The sequence below is a fragment of the Sebastes fasciatus genome, chromosome 4 (assembly GCF_043250625.1).
Source record: "Sebastes fasciatus isolate fSebFas1 chromosome 4, fSebFas1.pri, whole genome shotgun sequence".
NCBI lineage: Eukaryota > Metazoa > Chordata > Actinopteri > Perciformes > Sebastidae > Sebastes > Sebastes fasciatus.
Genome location: NC_133798.1, coordinates 22,293,375 through 22,309,985, shown reverse-complemented (window position 1 = coordinate 22,309,985; position 16,611 = coordinate 22,293,375). Strand labels below are relative to the sequence as shown.

General features: G+C 41.4%; 1 protein-coding gene across 8 annotated transcripts in view; it reads left to right on the top strand.

Moving 5' to 3' along the window:
- Positions 1-16,611, top strand: part of LOC141766203 (coiled-coil domain-containing protein 33-like) — a 55,758-nt gene that overhangs the window by 18,751 nt on the left and 20,396 nt on the right. For 6 of the 8 annotated variants that reach the window (XM_074632846.1, XM_074632844.1, XM_074632842.1 and 3 more), the window contains exons 5-6: positions 4,322-4,393; positions 12,419-12,513. In XM_074632846.1, the coding sequence (XP_074488947.1) occupies positions 4,322-4,393; positions 12,419-12,513 (167 nt within the window). The remainder of the gene's footprint in view (positions 1-4,321; positions 4,394-12,418; positions 12,514-16,611) is intronic. The other 2 variants (XM_074632848.1, XM_074632847.1) reach the window with 2 other exon arrangements.

Sequence of the window (16,611 nt, the reverse complement as noted above, 5' to 3'; positions counted from 1 at the left end):
TATACAGTGGCCCTGAAGATAAACACAACTTTTTAGAAAACACCATGACGACGTGAATCTCCGCTGTGTGACGTACAGTTTAGAGAAAGAGTTCCTCAGAAAAACTGACTGGCTTTATTAGAACATATAAAATCCTCTGAGCGTTATCTCCTCAGTATGTTCCATATGTTTGCATCTATGCATTTCACACGCAGAGTGGAGTGGTTGAGTCCTGGTGGGCGGAGGAGTCAGGAGGTGACCCGCTGCACCCACCAGCCCACACACAGCCCCTCCCGTGAGGAGCTGCAGGCCTACAGGGAGGGTGAGCAGCCAGAGTGCAACACCACCAAATAGGATGGAGTGATTGGGTAATGTTGTGTGGGCTCGGCTTCAGATTGTACATTACGGTACAAAGAGCTCAGAGCATGGAACATGATCCGTCTGGGTCAAGGTTTACCAACCTGCTGTGGCTCATTTCATTGGGATGATTTCTGCCGAATCCCATCTGAATTTATGTGACATGCTAAAAGCCATGACTGTGTTCAAGCAATCCTACTCTATCTGCTGCTCAAACATTAATTGGTCTTTTAATCCTGTAAGTGAATGTGGTAGAGAAGAAACAGGCAGGAGAGGTCTTTCAGTATTTATGTTCAAAGATGAGACTGTTGTAAATGCAGAGCTGTGGAGCGCAGCATTTTTAGCATCCCTGCATGTTGTTAATTGCTGCACTCTGAAAGCAGTTACCAACATGGGATATGTCAAAATAGAGAAGATATGACTGGCACTATAACTGATATGAGATATCATAGTTGATTGAGATCATGTTTGTTGTGCAGGCACCAGATCATAGAATGATGAAGCTGTTTGTAGGGGCTTTGGCCAGCTAATGCACATTATGCTAGGCCATGCTCAGGTATGGATTTAACCTTTACCACTCTCCCCCTCATTTTCACAGAGCCATTTTTTTTCTTTTTTAGGGGGGTACAGGGGTCTTTAGTGGGAGATGGCAGGTCAACAGTAGATGTCACATAGAAGTGGTGTACATCATCTGAAAGCTGAGAACCTGAAGATTAATGTGAGATGCAGCTCAGCACTGTGTCTCAAGTTGTTCTAGTCATAAATCAGAAAAAATTTATTCATTAATTAATTTAAATACATTTTGAAAGTATAAAAGGGCTCAGAACATTATGAACAAAGTATATTATTTCCATTCCCATGCTGTGTTATGTCTCATAAGTTGTTGCAGCAATTTTTGGGTTGATACCATTTGTTACACAGATTTGGTGCTAAATTTAACCATTTTTTACCGATCGAGAATTGATAAAAAATGATCAATAATCCCTACAAAATATCACATTAAGACACCAAGACATTGCGGAAGACCATAGGAAAAAATCATGCTGTGATTTGGTATAAAAAACTTTGGACATTTTGAGATTTCTGCAAGAATTGCATTTGTCGGCATTTGGATGGTGAGCACTTCTGTTCTGGAAACTGCTCAGAAACCCCCTTATTGTCAATATACCTAGGAAAGCCATACATCCTTCGAATGCCCTAGGTCTGTAGTTTGTGGCTGTAGAGTTTCATGAGGCTGTGATTATCTTAGAGGTCACCACAGGTCATTTTATACAGTGACGTCAAGTTAGAAAAAATGGTCTCACTATAATGAAATGGCTACTATTGGGACTAACATCATCACACATGAAAACAGTTGGGCTCATTGGATCCACAAGAGTCTCAGCTTTACAGTGATATTCAAAGACTGAAATGTAATGTAATGTAATTCCAAGACTGTTTAGGAACCCCAGTATGCACAAAACATTTCAACAACAGAATATCTTGAGGTCAGAGGTCAAGGTACCCCTTTGAAAATCGCCATGCCAGTTTTTCCTCGCCAAAATGTAGCCTAACTTGGTGCATTATTTAGCCTCCTTCCCGACGGTGGTTGGTACCAATGAATTCAGTAGGTTTCATATGATACCAGTACATTCATTCTAGCTTTAAAACTGAGCCTACAATCTCGGATAGACAGTAAAGTCGGCCGAGGGCGCCGGCACCCTCAAGGGGTGGAAGAGGTTAATACCTTAGTTATTTTTCATTTTCAGCCACACTAACTGACTCAAAGTGAAATGCAGAGCTCTGTTTAGGTGCGATGATGCAAATTTGTCTTCAAATAATTCTCAGCGTTTAAAAGCAACCCACAATTTCTAAAGTCCCATCACTACTTTCACCAATACAGCTAACCCTTCAAGCACTGACTGAACTCCCAACATCAAGAGAAGAGAAACATATTGATATGCATGTGTCTCTGAAGTCTCTCTGCCACCGAGGAAAGACGTTAATTTGGAGGTGAAAAATTCGGCTTATGCTTCTGAGAAACTGTTGCACTTGACTGGCCTCTTTCTGAATATTAACGCAACATATTTTCCTCAGTGGTTTGTTGGGAATATTGGCAGCAAAACGCACATATCTGTGTAAAAATTGCTTTGCCTTGATGTGCTCGACGGCCCAGGAAAAGACTTCAGTGATGGTGATAATTGTCGAGCATGGGTCTGCTCATTCATGGAGCATGGTGTCTGCCTGTTAAGTGACAGAATAATTACACACAAGGCTAAATAGGGCTCTCAATGAGCAATAGCTGTGGATGTGGAGGGAATACTGATGGTCCAGTTTCTGAAGCCTCCTCCCTTTGTTCGAGTCTCTGCTTTATTTGCCAACGGCAGCCTCCTCCCCTCTGCGGCGAAGCGAGCTCATTGGAGGACGGCGAAGTCACGGGTTGACGATCAGGTCCGCAGAGTGACGGATTCTAACTGTTGCTACGGTATTTTGAATTGGTTAGTTGACCATTAGAGGAGTTAATTTGCTGTCCGTCTTCACCTGCTGAATGCTAGGAGATGGCGTGGAATGTGTTCAAAGTGTGAAATCTCAGGATTACTCAGTTTCTCATCAGCGGGCCAGACAGTCTGCACTATCACTTGCTGTCTGGGGTGTTGACGGCTTCAGGCGATATTTGTTATTGAGATTTGACCCGCATCGTGTTGGATTTCTTTATATTGAACGTCTTTTAAATCCTCTGCCAGGAAGAATTTGGCAGTGACTCCTGCTGTCTACAGATAGGTCTCTTTTAAATAGGAGTGGGAAGAAAAGCTCAGGTTCACCCTCAGTTCAGAGCTCATGTAGAGGGAAAGCTACAGTATTTCAGCGCTGCAGACTGAGATGTCATTGAAGGCAGGAGTCAGAGGAGCTCCCTTTAAACCCAGTTATCTCTGCATATATTCATTGCATACTGAATATGCATTTTCAATCTCTGAATTGCTGTATTTCTGGGAATTAATTCATTTTTTTTCCTGTTCGCCATTTCATTTCATTTTTATTTTCTTTACTTATATTGCATTAAAAACAAAATGAATCTATTGGTGGTTCCATTGCAAAAAATAATTTGTGTTTTAGCCATGATCTCTATTCTCCTTTTTTAATTAACCCTTTATTTATTTTACCAAGAAATCCTCATTTAGCTTAGAAATCAATTTTTCAAGAGTGTCCTGCCAATATAGACCGCAAAAACAATGAGTTACAGACAAACGGGTAACACAAAATATGCCACAAATCAGAATAAACCAGAATCAGAATCAAAATCAAATTTATTTGCAAAATACATACACACAAGGAACTTGTATAGTATGTGAGTTTTATGAAACGTACTTGCACAGAAATATAAATAGCAGCTATGAGAAAGAACAACAAAGCTGGACAAATAAAGGTGAGGAGTAGACAGGACTGTTATGTACACAAGTAGAGAAAAAAATAGATGTGTATATAGATATTACATAAATATATATAAAAAACACCAATGACCAACAATAAAATAAGAAATAAAATAAAATGTGTATATATATCTATATCTATATCTATATATATAGATATAGATATAGATATAGATATAGATATAGATATAGATATATATATCTATATATAGATATATATATATATATCTATATATATCTATATATATATTGATATTATTTAAGTGTAAACAATAAAAATAGTACAAAGAAATAAATACTGAATGGATATACATGGACCGGATTATATACAGTATATGAAGATGTCTATATACTGTATGTACAGTGAGTAGGAGTAGGTATATTGACAGTAATAATAATCTTTATTTGTACAGCACCTTTCTAAACATTGATGATATGTACATATTTAAAAATAAATGTGCATTAAAGACTGTAACATTTGAATCAATAACAGCAGCACTGGATATTTTGGTGTTAGAGGGGAATAAAATGTTGAATATATATATATCTGTCTTTCTATCTGCTGTGCCGGCTGACAGTCGGAGCATCACCTCCTCCTTGTGTTAACACCCCTGCAGCCTTCACACAGCTACCATTTGGAGCCAGTCCAGGTGAGCTCACCCCTCCACACAAAGACACACGCTCCAAAGTCTCTTTCTGGATAACAAACTGGTGCAGAGAAATATGTTCTGTAACACTGTACTGAAGGTGACAATGTTTTTGCGTACCTTTTACCGCCTCCCCGCACCTCCCCCTGTCGTTTGATTGGTATGACAGGGCCTTATAAGCTCAGTCGAACGCCGTCAGCACTTGTCTCCTGTTACCTCTCTGCTCTACTACCCTCCTCCTGGTTCTCTAGTTTAAATTTAGGCTCACCTCAGACCACACACACCATCGTTATGTCTGCGATATCGAGGGGAGATGAGAGCCGCTGGCCCTGTCTGTGATTCTGGGGGAGCTCATCATCCCGGCTGCGTGGAGCAGCATGAGGCTGGGCTGCCTGGGACTGTTGGTATTGAGCAGGGAGGAGCGCCCCGGGCACAATCCATCAAAAAGGAGCTGTTTGCACTGTGGGAATAGACATGAATAATCCATGCTTTCTTTACCCTTTCCTGTGTAACTATGCGTATCCCATTACATTCTCTGTTGCCTTTTCTTCAAATATCCAACCGCTGTATTTGTATTAAACATTTTTATTTAACTCAATACTGATTTTATAATATCCAAACCTTAACTACAAATTTAACGTATTTTGTACAATCCTAAAAATATATTTCAGAGAGAAACAAAGCTGATATGTTGTGCAGATTGATATGTTAGTCATCCTTTATTTAGGTTTACTGAGTTCAAGATCGCATTAATATTGCCTGTTAAAATAACAGATTTTGATATATGGCATTTATTTGAATGTAAATGATGCATCAAACCGGTGAAAACCGGTGAACCGGCGACAGGGTCAGACCCAAGGCTCATTGATGCACGTGGGGCACGAAGGCTGATCCGTGTTGTCCGATCCAATAGAAGAGCTACTGCAGCTCAAATTTCTGAAAACGTTAATGCTGGTTCCGATAGAAAGGTGTCAGAACACACAGAGCATCGCAGTTTGTTGCGTGTGGGGCTGCGTAGCCGCAGACTGGTCAGGGTGCTGTCATAATGTTATGGCTGATCGATGTTCTTCTTTTGCACATCAGTCAAGATTTTTCTTGACTTGCAAATATGGATCTATAGGAGGTCAAATTAAATGCATATCATTCCTACTGTGCTACTATTAAAAGGAAAGTAAGTCAAGGTGAACAATCACCCTTAATCATGTTTATTATGAGATAACATTTATGACTGTTTCATGTGGGCAGGCCTCATTTAACTGCTGTTCTTTTATTTGTAAAACTATTTTTAATTCACCAAACTTACTAGCACTAGTAGCACAAAACATTTACATTTATTATAGGTAATGCCAGGTACTACAGATTTGCTCGCGACTCCACACACCTTTGGCCTGAGCTCCGCTATATTCTGCTTCACACAGTAGTAGTATTGAATATCTCTGTGATGCTTATTATATATTACTGCATCAAGGACAGTATAACTGTGGGCAGTAATACCAGTAGTGCCTCCTTCATTTTGTGGTTATTGGGACTAAACTGCAGGGTCAGTTCCAGCGGGGAGATGAATGACTGGAGGACTGGTTTCAGGTTAAATCAGCTTAAAGCTGGTCTAACTCGGTGTGTAAAGAACAGATTTTATGGATGAATCGGGCTTTGGGGGCTTTCTAGTTTGCAGTTTTTTTATTGTGGTCGTAAACATTGATTTGTGCAGCGTTTTTAATGGAGGACCCTCTTGAGAGATCTGAGCTGTAATCACTGTTTGTGAAGTCCTGTGGTTCTAGTTCCCCAATGACAGATGCTAGCCTTGCTAACCATCAACAGTATTTCTTGCCAGGTGAATTATGCAGTGAATGCTGCCGCTGCTAAGGAGGATTTATACTACAGTACTGGATTATAGTTTAATGGACTACTGCCCCACTGTGGCAGCAACATTGCTGTGCCCGAGTGCCACATTGTGCCTGTTTCCTTCCTTTTACCACTCACATTTACAACCTTCACTGGGTGTGAGGTCAGCACACTTCTCCCCATCCAACATGAGCTAGTTTATAAATTTATTATCATCCCCACATTTTCCTCTATTGGGCTGATAAATGGATTAAATCCTCTGGCGGTGATGAATATCCAGGGAGGGGTTAACGGGCTGTGGATTCGAGCAATTATAATGTGGACAAATCATTTTGCTTTAATTAGATCTTGGAATATCTGATAAGATACCCAATCGCAATTTTCCTTTTTTGCAGCTCTGTGCCAGCGAGATGAAAAAGATGCTAACTTAATCAAGCAAAGGGAGAATTTGATATGAACTGAATCTTTCCATTGATCTTCTGCCCACCAGGTGGTATTGAATAGCCTGAGTTTAAATGCTTGCATGTGATACTGCATAACTTAAACTGACCAGTAGAGATGTGCCATGTTTGCAGATTGGATGGCGTGAGGGATTTGTGGTCTCTCTTTCCTCTGCTGCTCAATAAATCAGTCTTGCTTTTAGGCGCCCCTGAAAGCTTTGGAACAGCCCACTGATGAACCCTCTACAGTAGGTCTCCTGCGTACCGTGGCTCATATTGTCCCTTACTATCACTCAAACAGGTCAGTCAGAAATAATATCCCCCAACTTTTATTCTGCCTCCATGAGCAGTATAATCAATATGCTCTGGCTGTATTGTGCAGCTGGTGGGCGAGGCCGGGTGCTTCTTACAGAGAGGGCAAATGCACACCAGCATGCGCATATCCTGCAACGCACTAATGCACCTCAGGGCTCTGACATCAATTAAGAGAGACAATGGACAACTGGCCTGTGCATCGCAGGCTAAAGAGCTTGAACGCGTGAAGGGAATGTGGGCGTGTATGTCGTGAAAGGAACCGCCATTACTGATTAGACCTCTGTTGAATCGACATTTTGTCTCCAATGTCTACCTTTTAGATCTGGGTCATTTTTCATCATCTCTTTAAAGGAATAGTTTGACATTTTGGGAAATACCAATATTCACTTTTTTTGAGAGTTGGCTGATTGGATTGATACATTCATGTTTGTACCAAGCGGCAACGTTCAGTGCTGAGACATGAAGCCAACGCAGTATAAAAAAACATTTTGGTCTCTATAGCTAATTTCCTCGTTCATGACAACTATACAGGTGGGGAATTTTTATACAAGCCATCCGTTAAAATTATATTAAAGCTCAAAGGGAGGCATTATTGAGCAGGTCTCTAGCTGCTAGCTGTCTGCTCTGCTGCGTCACCCTTGGCCCGCCTCAGCTCCACCGACGATTCACCTCTTTGCCCAATTTTGGATTAGCTGTGAGTTTGGCTGCGTCGTCGCTGCCAAGATGGCGACAACTGGAGCCACCCACTTCGAGCTTCACAAGGGCTCTTCAGAAACCTTTGGGTGACGTCACAGAGACTACGTACATATTTTACACAGTCTATAAAATAAACCACCAAGTAAAAAAAAAACACAATATGTAATTTTTACACTTAGTTTTTGAATGGAATAAACAAGACGGATATAGCGTATTAATTAGCGTTTGCCTGCGTTTTTTTATAATTAATTTCCTTTCTTACTAGATGTTTATTATTATTTCACATTAATAAATCAGTTTTATCTCACTTTTCTGATCTCTGATGATATTAATAATAGTGATTGTTCTGTATAGATCCTCTGGCGTCACAATATCATTTTCAGACCGGGTTATGTGTCTGGCCTGTCTGGACACAGTTGGAGCTTTCCAATCTCTGTCTCTCTCGCACCTACCGTCCTTCTAATAATAGTAAAGCTGTTGCCAAGGTACAAATGGTGAAACTCAATGTTTTATTTATTTTGTTCGCTCAAATGGATTTCCTAGCCGAGTGTCAGCACCTTAATCTGCAGCAGGGATGCCGGTCGACGCCCACATCATGTTTTCATTTATGCCTTCTTGTGAGTGGGGGTTGCCGTTAGAAATTCTTATTATTCTGGAAATCCGGGAGCAATTCTGTATTTCCACGGAAGCCATGTTCCCCATCACTCAATCTAACGTAAATGACATATGCATTTATACATATACTGGTAGAAACAGCTGAACATTTTCTTTTATATTTTGTTGTATTCAAAATATTTCTGAATTGTAGAATTCTTAATGAGTTATTGTTCATAATAATTATAATGTTGTAACTGAACTGTTTTTTTATGTGTCATTTGGTTTTAAAAGATGTCATGATGCTTTCCGCTCCACAAGCAGCAGGATTGGCTGTGACCACAATATATTTTCCACCCTCTTGCTTCCACCGTCCACACCTCACTGCACAGGGCTGACTTCAGGTATGCTTGTCGTGCGCTTTTTTGGCCCACCTTAATTGGGTTTCCCCCTGAAGTACTTCCAGAAAGACGACGGGATGATGTATCAAAAAGCCTCCAGATCAAATCAAAAGCTCTTGTGTTTCTCCTGATCGCTGTAACCGAGCAAGGGTGGGCAGGGCATGGCTGACATCCCAGAGTCATGGCGGGGAGCTGGAGTCTGGAGAACCAGTGTGTCTTCCTCTCCTCTCTCAGAGAGCTCTGTTTGTCACTCGCTATCACCGTCTGTCACGCCACAGAGCGCCGCGGCCACACTCGCATGCATCTTTCCATCCTGGCCATGATGGCATTTCCCTCCCTCACATACTCAGCACCTCAAAAGGGAAACATGTCATCCTTCCCTTCTCACATGGTGCTAAAAAGGCCCCGCTCCCCCCGAGGGAGCTCTACTCATCCTCTTCCGATCGATCGGCTGAAACCTCGCCTTCATTCATCTACCTATCTATCCGTCTTCCTGTCTTTACGCCTCGCCATTTGTCTCCAGTCTTTACCACTTGTCTGTATGCTCACTGAGGATCTCTCAATAGCTTTTGTTGGTAATCAATATGTTGTGGCCATCTCTGTTTGGAATATAAATAATGAATATTAGTGGTTTTAATGAGGATTTAAAAAGGACAGCCTGATGCTGATGTATTCATCACATACAGCGAGAGGAACCCTTACTACAGATGCAAATCTTTGTAATGTATGCCGCATGTTTGGATTTTGCTTTCCCTAGCAGTTCTCTTTCAAATGTTCCTTAGATTGCTTTTTTCCTCCGCATTCAACCCCCCACGCGAGGACTATTGATCGTTCCAGTGCACTAATTATGCTGCTTGGCCTTGGATGTCTCTGTGAACCGCAGTCAGTCTTTGATCAACATGTCTGGATGTCTTGCGTTACCGTTAAAAAAAAAGGAAAGAAACTGTTTTGATTACAGAGCATGTTGGGATTTTGACTCCTGATCTTAGTAAAACCTGTGTGACACCTTCTTAAATGACCAATCTGTCCATCTAGAGCTGCTTCCTGTGCCATACAATGAGCTCTTAACTTGGCTGATCAGCACCTATGTGTGGGTGTGTATGTACGAGGGCAGTATTTACATATGCATCCATGCATATGCGATTATTCTGTATGTATGTGTGAGTGTGCACGCGCCTGTGGGCAAAAGTACAGGTCGGTACATCCTGCTCTGCCACCATCTGTGCTCAGGCAGGCAACAGGCCACTTCATACACACTCACCCTCTCCATATACAGTACAGCCACATAGCTCTGTTTGTGTTTGTTTATCTTTTGCTTCTTTAAAATGTGAAAATGTCTTCAGATCTAAATAACAAATATGTTTAATTACATTGTGCTATCAAAGTATTTGAAATGTATACTACCATTAATGAAAGCTACTGTGTGCTAGGGCTGCACAGTTAATCCATTATCAATCACGATCACGATTTCGGCTTTCCAAAATTAAATTAATATGAGGGACTGCGATGTTGACGTTTAAAATGCGTGGTCCGCCCATAGAAAACTCCGCTGCATATCAAATCAAGCGCTTCCTAAACTAACAGCCATCCACTAGGGGGCGATTGACATGTTTTGGCTTCACTTTTGGGGAACTGTTATGCCGCTGCACGTGAACCCTGAAGGTTCAAAGTTCTTTATTTGTCATATTTCAATTCCAGCAAAGCAGTCATTGGCAAAGAAAATCTTTGGTGTCAGGTTCCTTCAACAATGCTCATAAAATATGTATATATAAAAAGGGAAAACACACAAGTAAATGTAAAAGCAAAATGATAATCTAAGGCATAAAATAGTGCAGTTAAAATAAATATAAACATAAGTAAGTATAAAATAGAAATGTGAATGTAAATTTGTAATTTAGTTGATGGGAAAACTAAATGCAAACAGCATGTAGTTTGTATATGCATGACGAGAAGTAATATATGTAACCAGCAGTGTAAACAGGAATGTAGTATGTAATAATTAGAAGTACTAAAAACATATATACAGAGGTGTAGACAAGAATTTAGTAAGGATGTCCCGAATACCATTTTTTGGGCTTCGAAGCTTCGCGCTGCAGGCTGACATGTTCTTCAGTTTGTCTCCATCTTCCCCGTTTCAGTGCCGCTGCCGCACTAATGTACACACACACACCACTACACAAAACAAACCGCAATATCCATCTGACAATAACTAATAATAATTAATGTTGAATATGAATAATGTTGTGGGATTATTCCTTATTGCCACCAATTTCTACATTATTATTATTATTACTATCGCTATATCGTTCTATCTATCTATCGTTCTACCTACTTTATCAGCCTGTCATGTCTCATTTTGTGAGGTGATATTGTACATCACCACTTTTTCCACATTCAAAATGTGTCTTTTATTGACAGTAGATTAATATTAATAAAAGTATTATTATTATCATTAAATCACAACACACATGTTGATGCACCAGTGGGAACACACGGGGGAATCCATGACCTTAAGGTTGAATTATACATGTATTTGCACGACATTACAATTCCAGATACACCCTCACGCTGAATGCATTTCCATGATTAGAATTTCAGTTCCGTCTGTAATTGTCAGGAATAATGGCGGCAGATCGGGAATCAATAAGGAGCTGCGGAGCCAGTGTCACTGGTGACCTTTGTGTGCGCTCCGAGGAGCCTCAGCCAATGACATTTTAAGCACAAAGGTCCCCGTGGATAAGCACTCATCAGGCGGTGTGTAAATGACACTCTTGGCAATCTCTGTGTTTCTAAACAGTGCTCAGCCTGGCAGAACACATAGATGCACCGAAGCAGTGTATGTTTAGCCTGAGTCGTGTCTATACATAGCAGCAGAAAATATTGCAAACGGGTTAGAGACAGGTTAGAGAAAGATGCAGACGTTGCAGGCGTTAATAATTCAGTTGTTGGGTAAAGTATGCAGACCTGCGTTATAAGCCTTAATGAGCTGAAACATCTGCCTGCCTGGGGCACGTTGTGACCCTCTCCAGCCCTGTCCATTGTAGTCCTCCGTTTGGCACTACTTCCTGTCCTCACCTGCAGGCGCCCTCCTTCTTTGCGCTCTCTCCCAGGGAGTAAGGCTTAGTCGTGCTCGGTATATGAGGATGCACACCCCCAGCGTCACTACCATCTGCCAGCTCCCCCCGGGGCACCAGCCAGGTGCTGGGCACGCTCTCACACCAGCCACGCCACAACAGCACCGCCTGCTGCGATCAGCCTCGCCGTGCCAACTGTTGATCATCACGTCCTCTCAGTCCCGCCCAGAGACTCATTATTAACCTAGGGACACCACACTGTGCTTAATATAGATTTACAGCAGACTAAAGATGGATTCAGAGTAAATTTTTGATGAACGAAGATAATTTCCTGAAGCCAAATTGAGCCTTTGTTGTGTTGTTGCAGTGCTCCTCCTCTCTGTTCGCTGCAGGTCTCCCGGGTTGTTTCCCCTCGAGATGCAGCTTGTGTTGAACCACAGCTTTCACTTTCTGCTGCGCTCGCGTGTTTACTGGAGCTGCTGCTCTGATGTTGGAGTACTACTCCATAACCACTGAAACATTGGGACTAAAGTCAAATATGTACAGGGAGAAAATTGAGAAACTAAACTGTTGTTAAATCGTGAATGTTTACACAGGTTTTAATGTGCCGTGAATCCTTCCAGCAGTGTTTCTACAGTGTTTGCTATGTGTTTGTGATGTATGCAGATAACTCATCCATGGCTCCTCCACCAGGAGCTACACAGGAAGCTGATCTCAGAAACAGGGCAGGAGGGGATGAAGGTGGAGGAGCTCCCCTAAGGGTGAGTGAGGAGCTTAATTGCTTCTGCATCACTTTGTAATACTTAGTTTTATACAGCTTTACTTACATTATCCAGGTGGTACAGGATCTGTTGTTCAGTATCGTCATGACAACAGCCATTCTTTGTGTTTCTCTTGGTGCCTTCAAATGAAACTCGTGAGCTCGTGTTTACAACATGTGACATCGTGTACACGATATGCTTGGCGTTCAAGTGGTTAAGTCGTGAAGAACACCGCTGCTAAGCAACGGCAATATTAACGTTACTGTCGGCGTCTAGAAGCCACAGAGGTTAACAATTTAGAAAGTGGGAAACATAATGCAGGAAATGCAAAGGCATAATGACAGAGGAAAAAGATGAGGCTGTTGGGAATATCAACATTTTCCTCAGACCTATTATAAAATTACGAAGAGTTACAATGTTCATATAGACTCTTCTCATGAACACGACCCCATTTGAAGGCACCATGTTTCCCTTATTGTTGTAGATATACTGTGTATACAGTAGAAGTGTGGACACTTCAACACTCAGCTGTCAGCAGCAAGTCTCATTAGTTCAGATCCGAGTCCAGTCACAACCGGTCAAAACACTGTGATATCTTTTTGCCTCGTTAATGATATTTTGTTCTGTCAGAAATATTCATATAGGCTATAAGAGAATATTAAAATCACTAAACACTGCAAATCATGAACTAATTGCTTTGTGGCAAACAGCCTCTGTAAGTAATTTTCCTTGCATTATACAAGTTCAATAATTTTAATAATAGTAGTAGTAGTATTACTCCTAGTATACACATTACTTACTCCTAGGATAACCATTTACTGTATATCATCTTAAAAAGATGAGGCGCTAAACCACAGTGGATTTAATCCCTCCTATTTTACTGCATTGATACTTTTGATCTATAGGGCTGCTCCCTCTTAGTCGATTAGTTGACTGATCGGTCATTTTGGTCTTAGTCGATCAAGATTTCTTTAGTTGATTAGTTGTTTTTTATGCTTTTTTCATGCTGAATGACTTATTTCCAAGAACCTTATGAGCACATCTCTGCTAAACACAAGACTTAAAGTGGTGCTTCTGTGTGATTCTTTGTGGAGAAACTAAGTTTCACAGATCTGTTGATTAAATCAACTAATCCATTAGTCGACAAAATAGTATGAGTGGTCGACTTTGGTCGAGGACAGCCTTAGCTCTTACAGTCTGCATATTTGGGGCTCTGATCATCCCTGTTTTGTTTTCAGTAGATGCTTTTATGTTAGAAACCACAATGTTGTTAAGCTTAGTCACTAACATAAAAAAGAGCTAAAAACATGTTTGCTTTCTCAAAGATTCAACCATAAGAAAGCACATATTCATGTCTACTTTATCACAAGTCAATTTTCTTTTCATTTTTTTCCCATGGAGCGCCCCCGATAGCTGTGGGGCCACAGGCCTCACTTCTCAGCTCAGTTACTCAAAAAATATGTGCTCCACTTGCCTGGAGAGGGTACTAAACACACTTTATTGCTCTTTAATAATTGCCTTTCAACATTATTATCTTAATGCAACCCCTTTTTATGGGATCTGAGAAAATACCATTTACTAGCTCTCGGGAGCAGAGTGACAATCTTAGATGTGATGTGTCTTCCACCTTTGTGTCCCGGTCTGTCTCTCTCCTGCTGTTTGGCTCCTTTATGAGGCCTGATTCATTGGCAGGCTGTAGCCATATGATATTAATAGATCTCTTTCCAGCCGGGATGGCTCTCTGGCGGGTTATGCTTGTAAGTATTATGCCCCCGGATAATAATTCTCAAAAAGGCATTCCCCAGACTGTCACTTCAGTGTTATTTTGCAAATAACTGCAGATCTTTACAGAATTTGTCACTATGTGGCTGAGTTCCTTTATACACTGCTAGACTGTAGAAAATCAAGAGTTCTTGGTACTGCAACCCAAACTTGGCCTTGTGTTCAAGGTCACAATGTATAGCTGCATAGAGGGGGACTTCATGCATAATGTATACAATATAGCATTCATTGCTAATTAGCACTAACAGGAAAGGATGCCCCCAGATTTCCCCTGATTTTAGTCTCATTTGCATAAATATAATGGGGCACAAGAGAGTGTAAAGCCCAACGTCTGTCCTCCCCTAGGGGAGGAGGAGAGGTGTTACTGGGATCTGGGTGCACAAGTGATAATTGTTAGAGATCTGTTATTCTGACGCCCAGACCATAAACTAGACGGTGTGAAGTGAACAAAGAGACTGTGGCTAGCGAACGAATGCACCATGAACCTGAAAATGACGCATTGGAAAGATGAAGCTCAGCTAGATTTTGAAAAAATGTGTAGATCAATTAGTTTGTATTCAGGGCACCAGTACAATTAACACACTTTTTTTAGTTTGACAGATGGATATTTTTCACTGTATTTAATGCAGTGACTGTGAATAAATGCTTGTTTTAGACAGATGTAATAATTATTCAAGATTGATGGCATTGCTGATGAGAGCACACTCCAGTGATTCATCTTTCTGTATAAATGTAAACGGCTTTGATGGAAGACTCTTTTAACAGTTGCGTTACCTGAAACTGGGAATCATAAAACGAGGCTTGAATAATGGTGATGATTTGGGGGTGGGGGGGTTTGAGGGAAGGGGGTGATATATTATTCACAGGGGTGGGGGCCTTAAGTGCCAAATTAATTTGTTTTTTCTTTCCAGTTGGACGGCAGAATAAATGGGCGCTGTCAGTCGTGCAGTAAAGTGCCGCGCATTCATTTAGACAAGTGTTATTGCTGCACTGGAGCAATACGGTTTTGGCGAAGCAGGGCCAGCCTGGTGGGTGGAAGCTGTGTAATTATCTCTGGTTCCTATGATGGCAATGATTGCTGCAACAGCCAAGTGGTCCCAGAGCACAGCAGGTGTGACTGTCAGGCTGCAGGTTGGCGGGTCTGGGAGTGCACATGAGCAGTCGGGGTGGTTGTGACTGAACGGACCAGTGCCTAGATTTGATTTTTGTTCATTTGTGATGACAATAGCACACTGGTAGTTACTTGTGCAAATAGCTTGAGTTTGATTTATTGCATGGTGACGAATATAGCTGTGGAATCCAAAAGGGACCAAACACCATCCGAACACTTTCAGCCTCATATCTGGCGTGCTGTATTACCTCCTATACCATCAATGATCTGTATAATGATCTTGAAAATATTTAGAACAGATTGGTGTTGACAGATATGGCGTGGCACTGATTAAAGCAGACCAAGCAGATGTTTCCATTTTTTTTCCATTTTTCCACCATTGCTTCTAAGCAACTCTGACAACGTGCAAACGCAGAAACACAGACATCTGCTGCATTTCAAAGGACCAGCAGAACGGAAAATGAATACTAATGTCGCTGGACCGTATTTATCTGTCTGACATTCAAAAGAGCTAAAATGCTCCGCTCGTTCTCTGTGATTCAGAGGAAACTTTGAAACATGCAGGACTTTCAGTGTTGTGAGTCAGATAGTGGATATGACAGATGTTTGCCAAGAGATATGTTTTTCTATTGATGCTCACACACAGCTTGGACTGAGAGATCTTCTGCTGGTTTATTTTCTCTCTCTGAATCCCTGTGTCAATTTCGTTCAGTGCTGCAGAGGCTCAACTATGGACAGACAGAAGCATATAATAACTTTTGCAAAAAAGTAATTTTAACTAGCAAGCACAAGGTAAACTACACACAGTAAACAAATACACACTGCATGTACAGTTTACACAAAAAATAGATGCACAAAATGGGGTTTTGTCCTCTTCTGTTAGTCTCTGCAGTGCAAATACTCACCAGTGCAATGAAAATCCTAACAAGGCTACAATTGGCTTCAGCCTGACAGCGAGTCAGAAGCAGATCTGTTCCTCCTCATACTGTTGTGTGGTGAAGACACTGTTTGAGATGATCAACACTTACTCGGCTGACTAATGAGGTGGATTCAGAAGGGGCAAAGGGGTGGGTTGAACGTCTTTGTTAAGACGGGCCTGCAGCCCCTTTCTTTGCAGCCTGCTCCCGTGGGAGGCCTCACAGACTGCCTAATTGAATCAAGTACACATGGTGCCTCCCCCTTCAACACTCGGCCCCTCCCCGTAC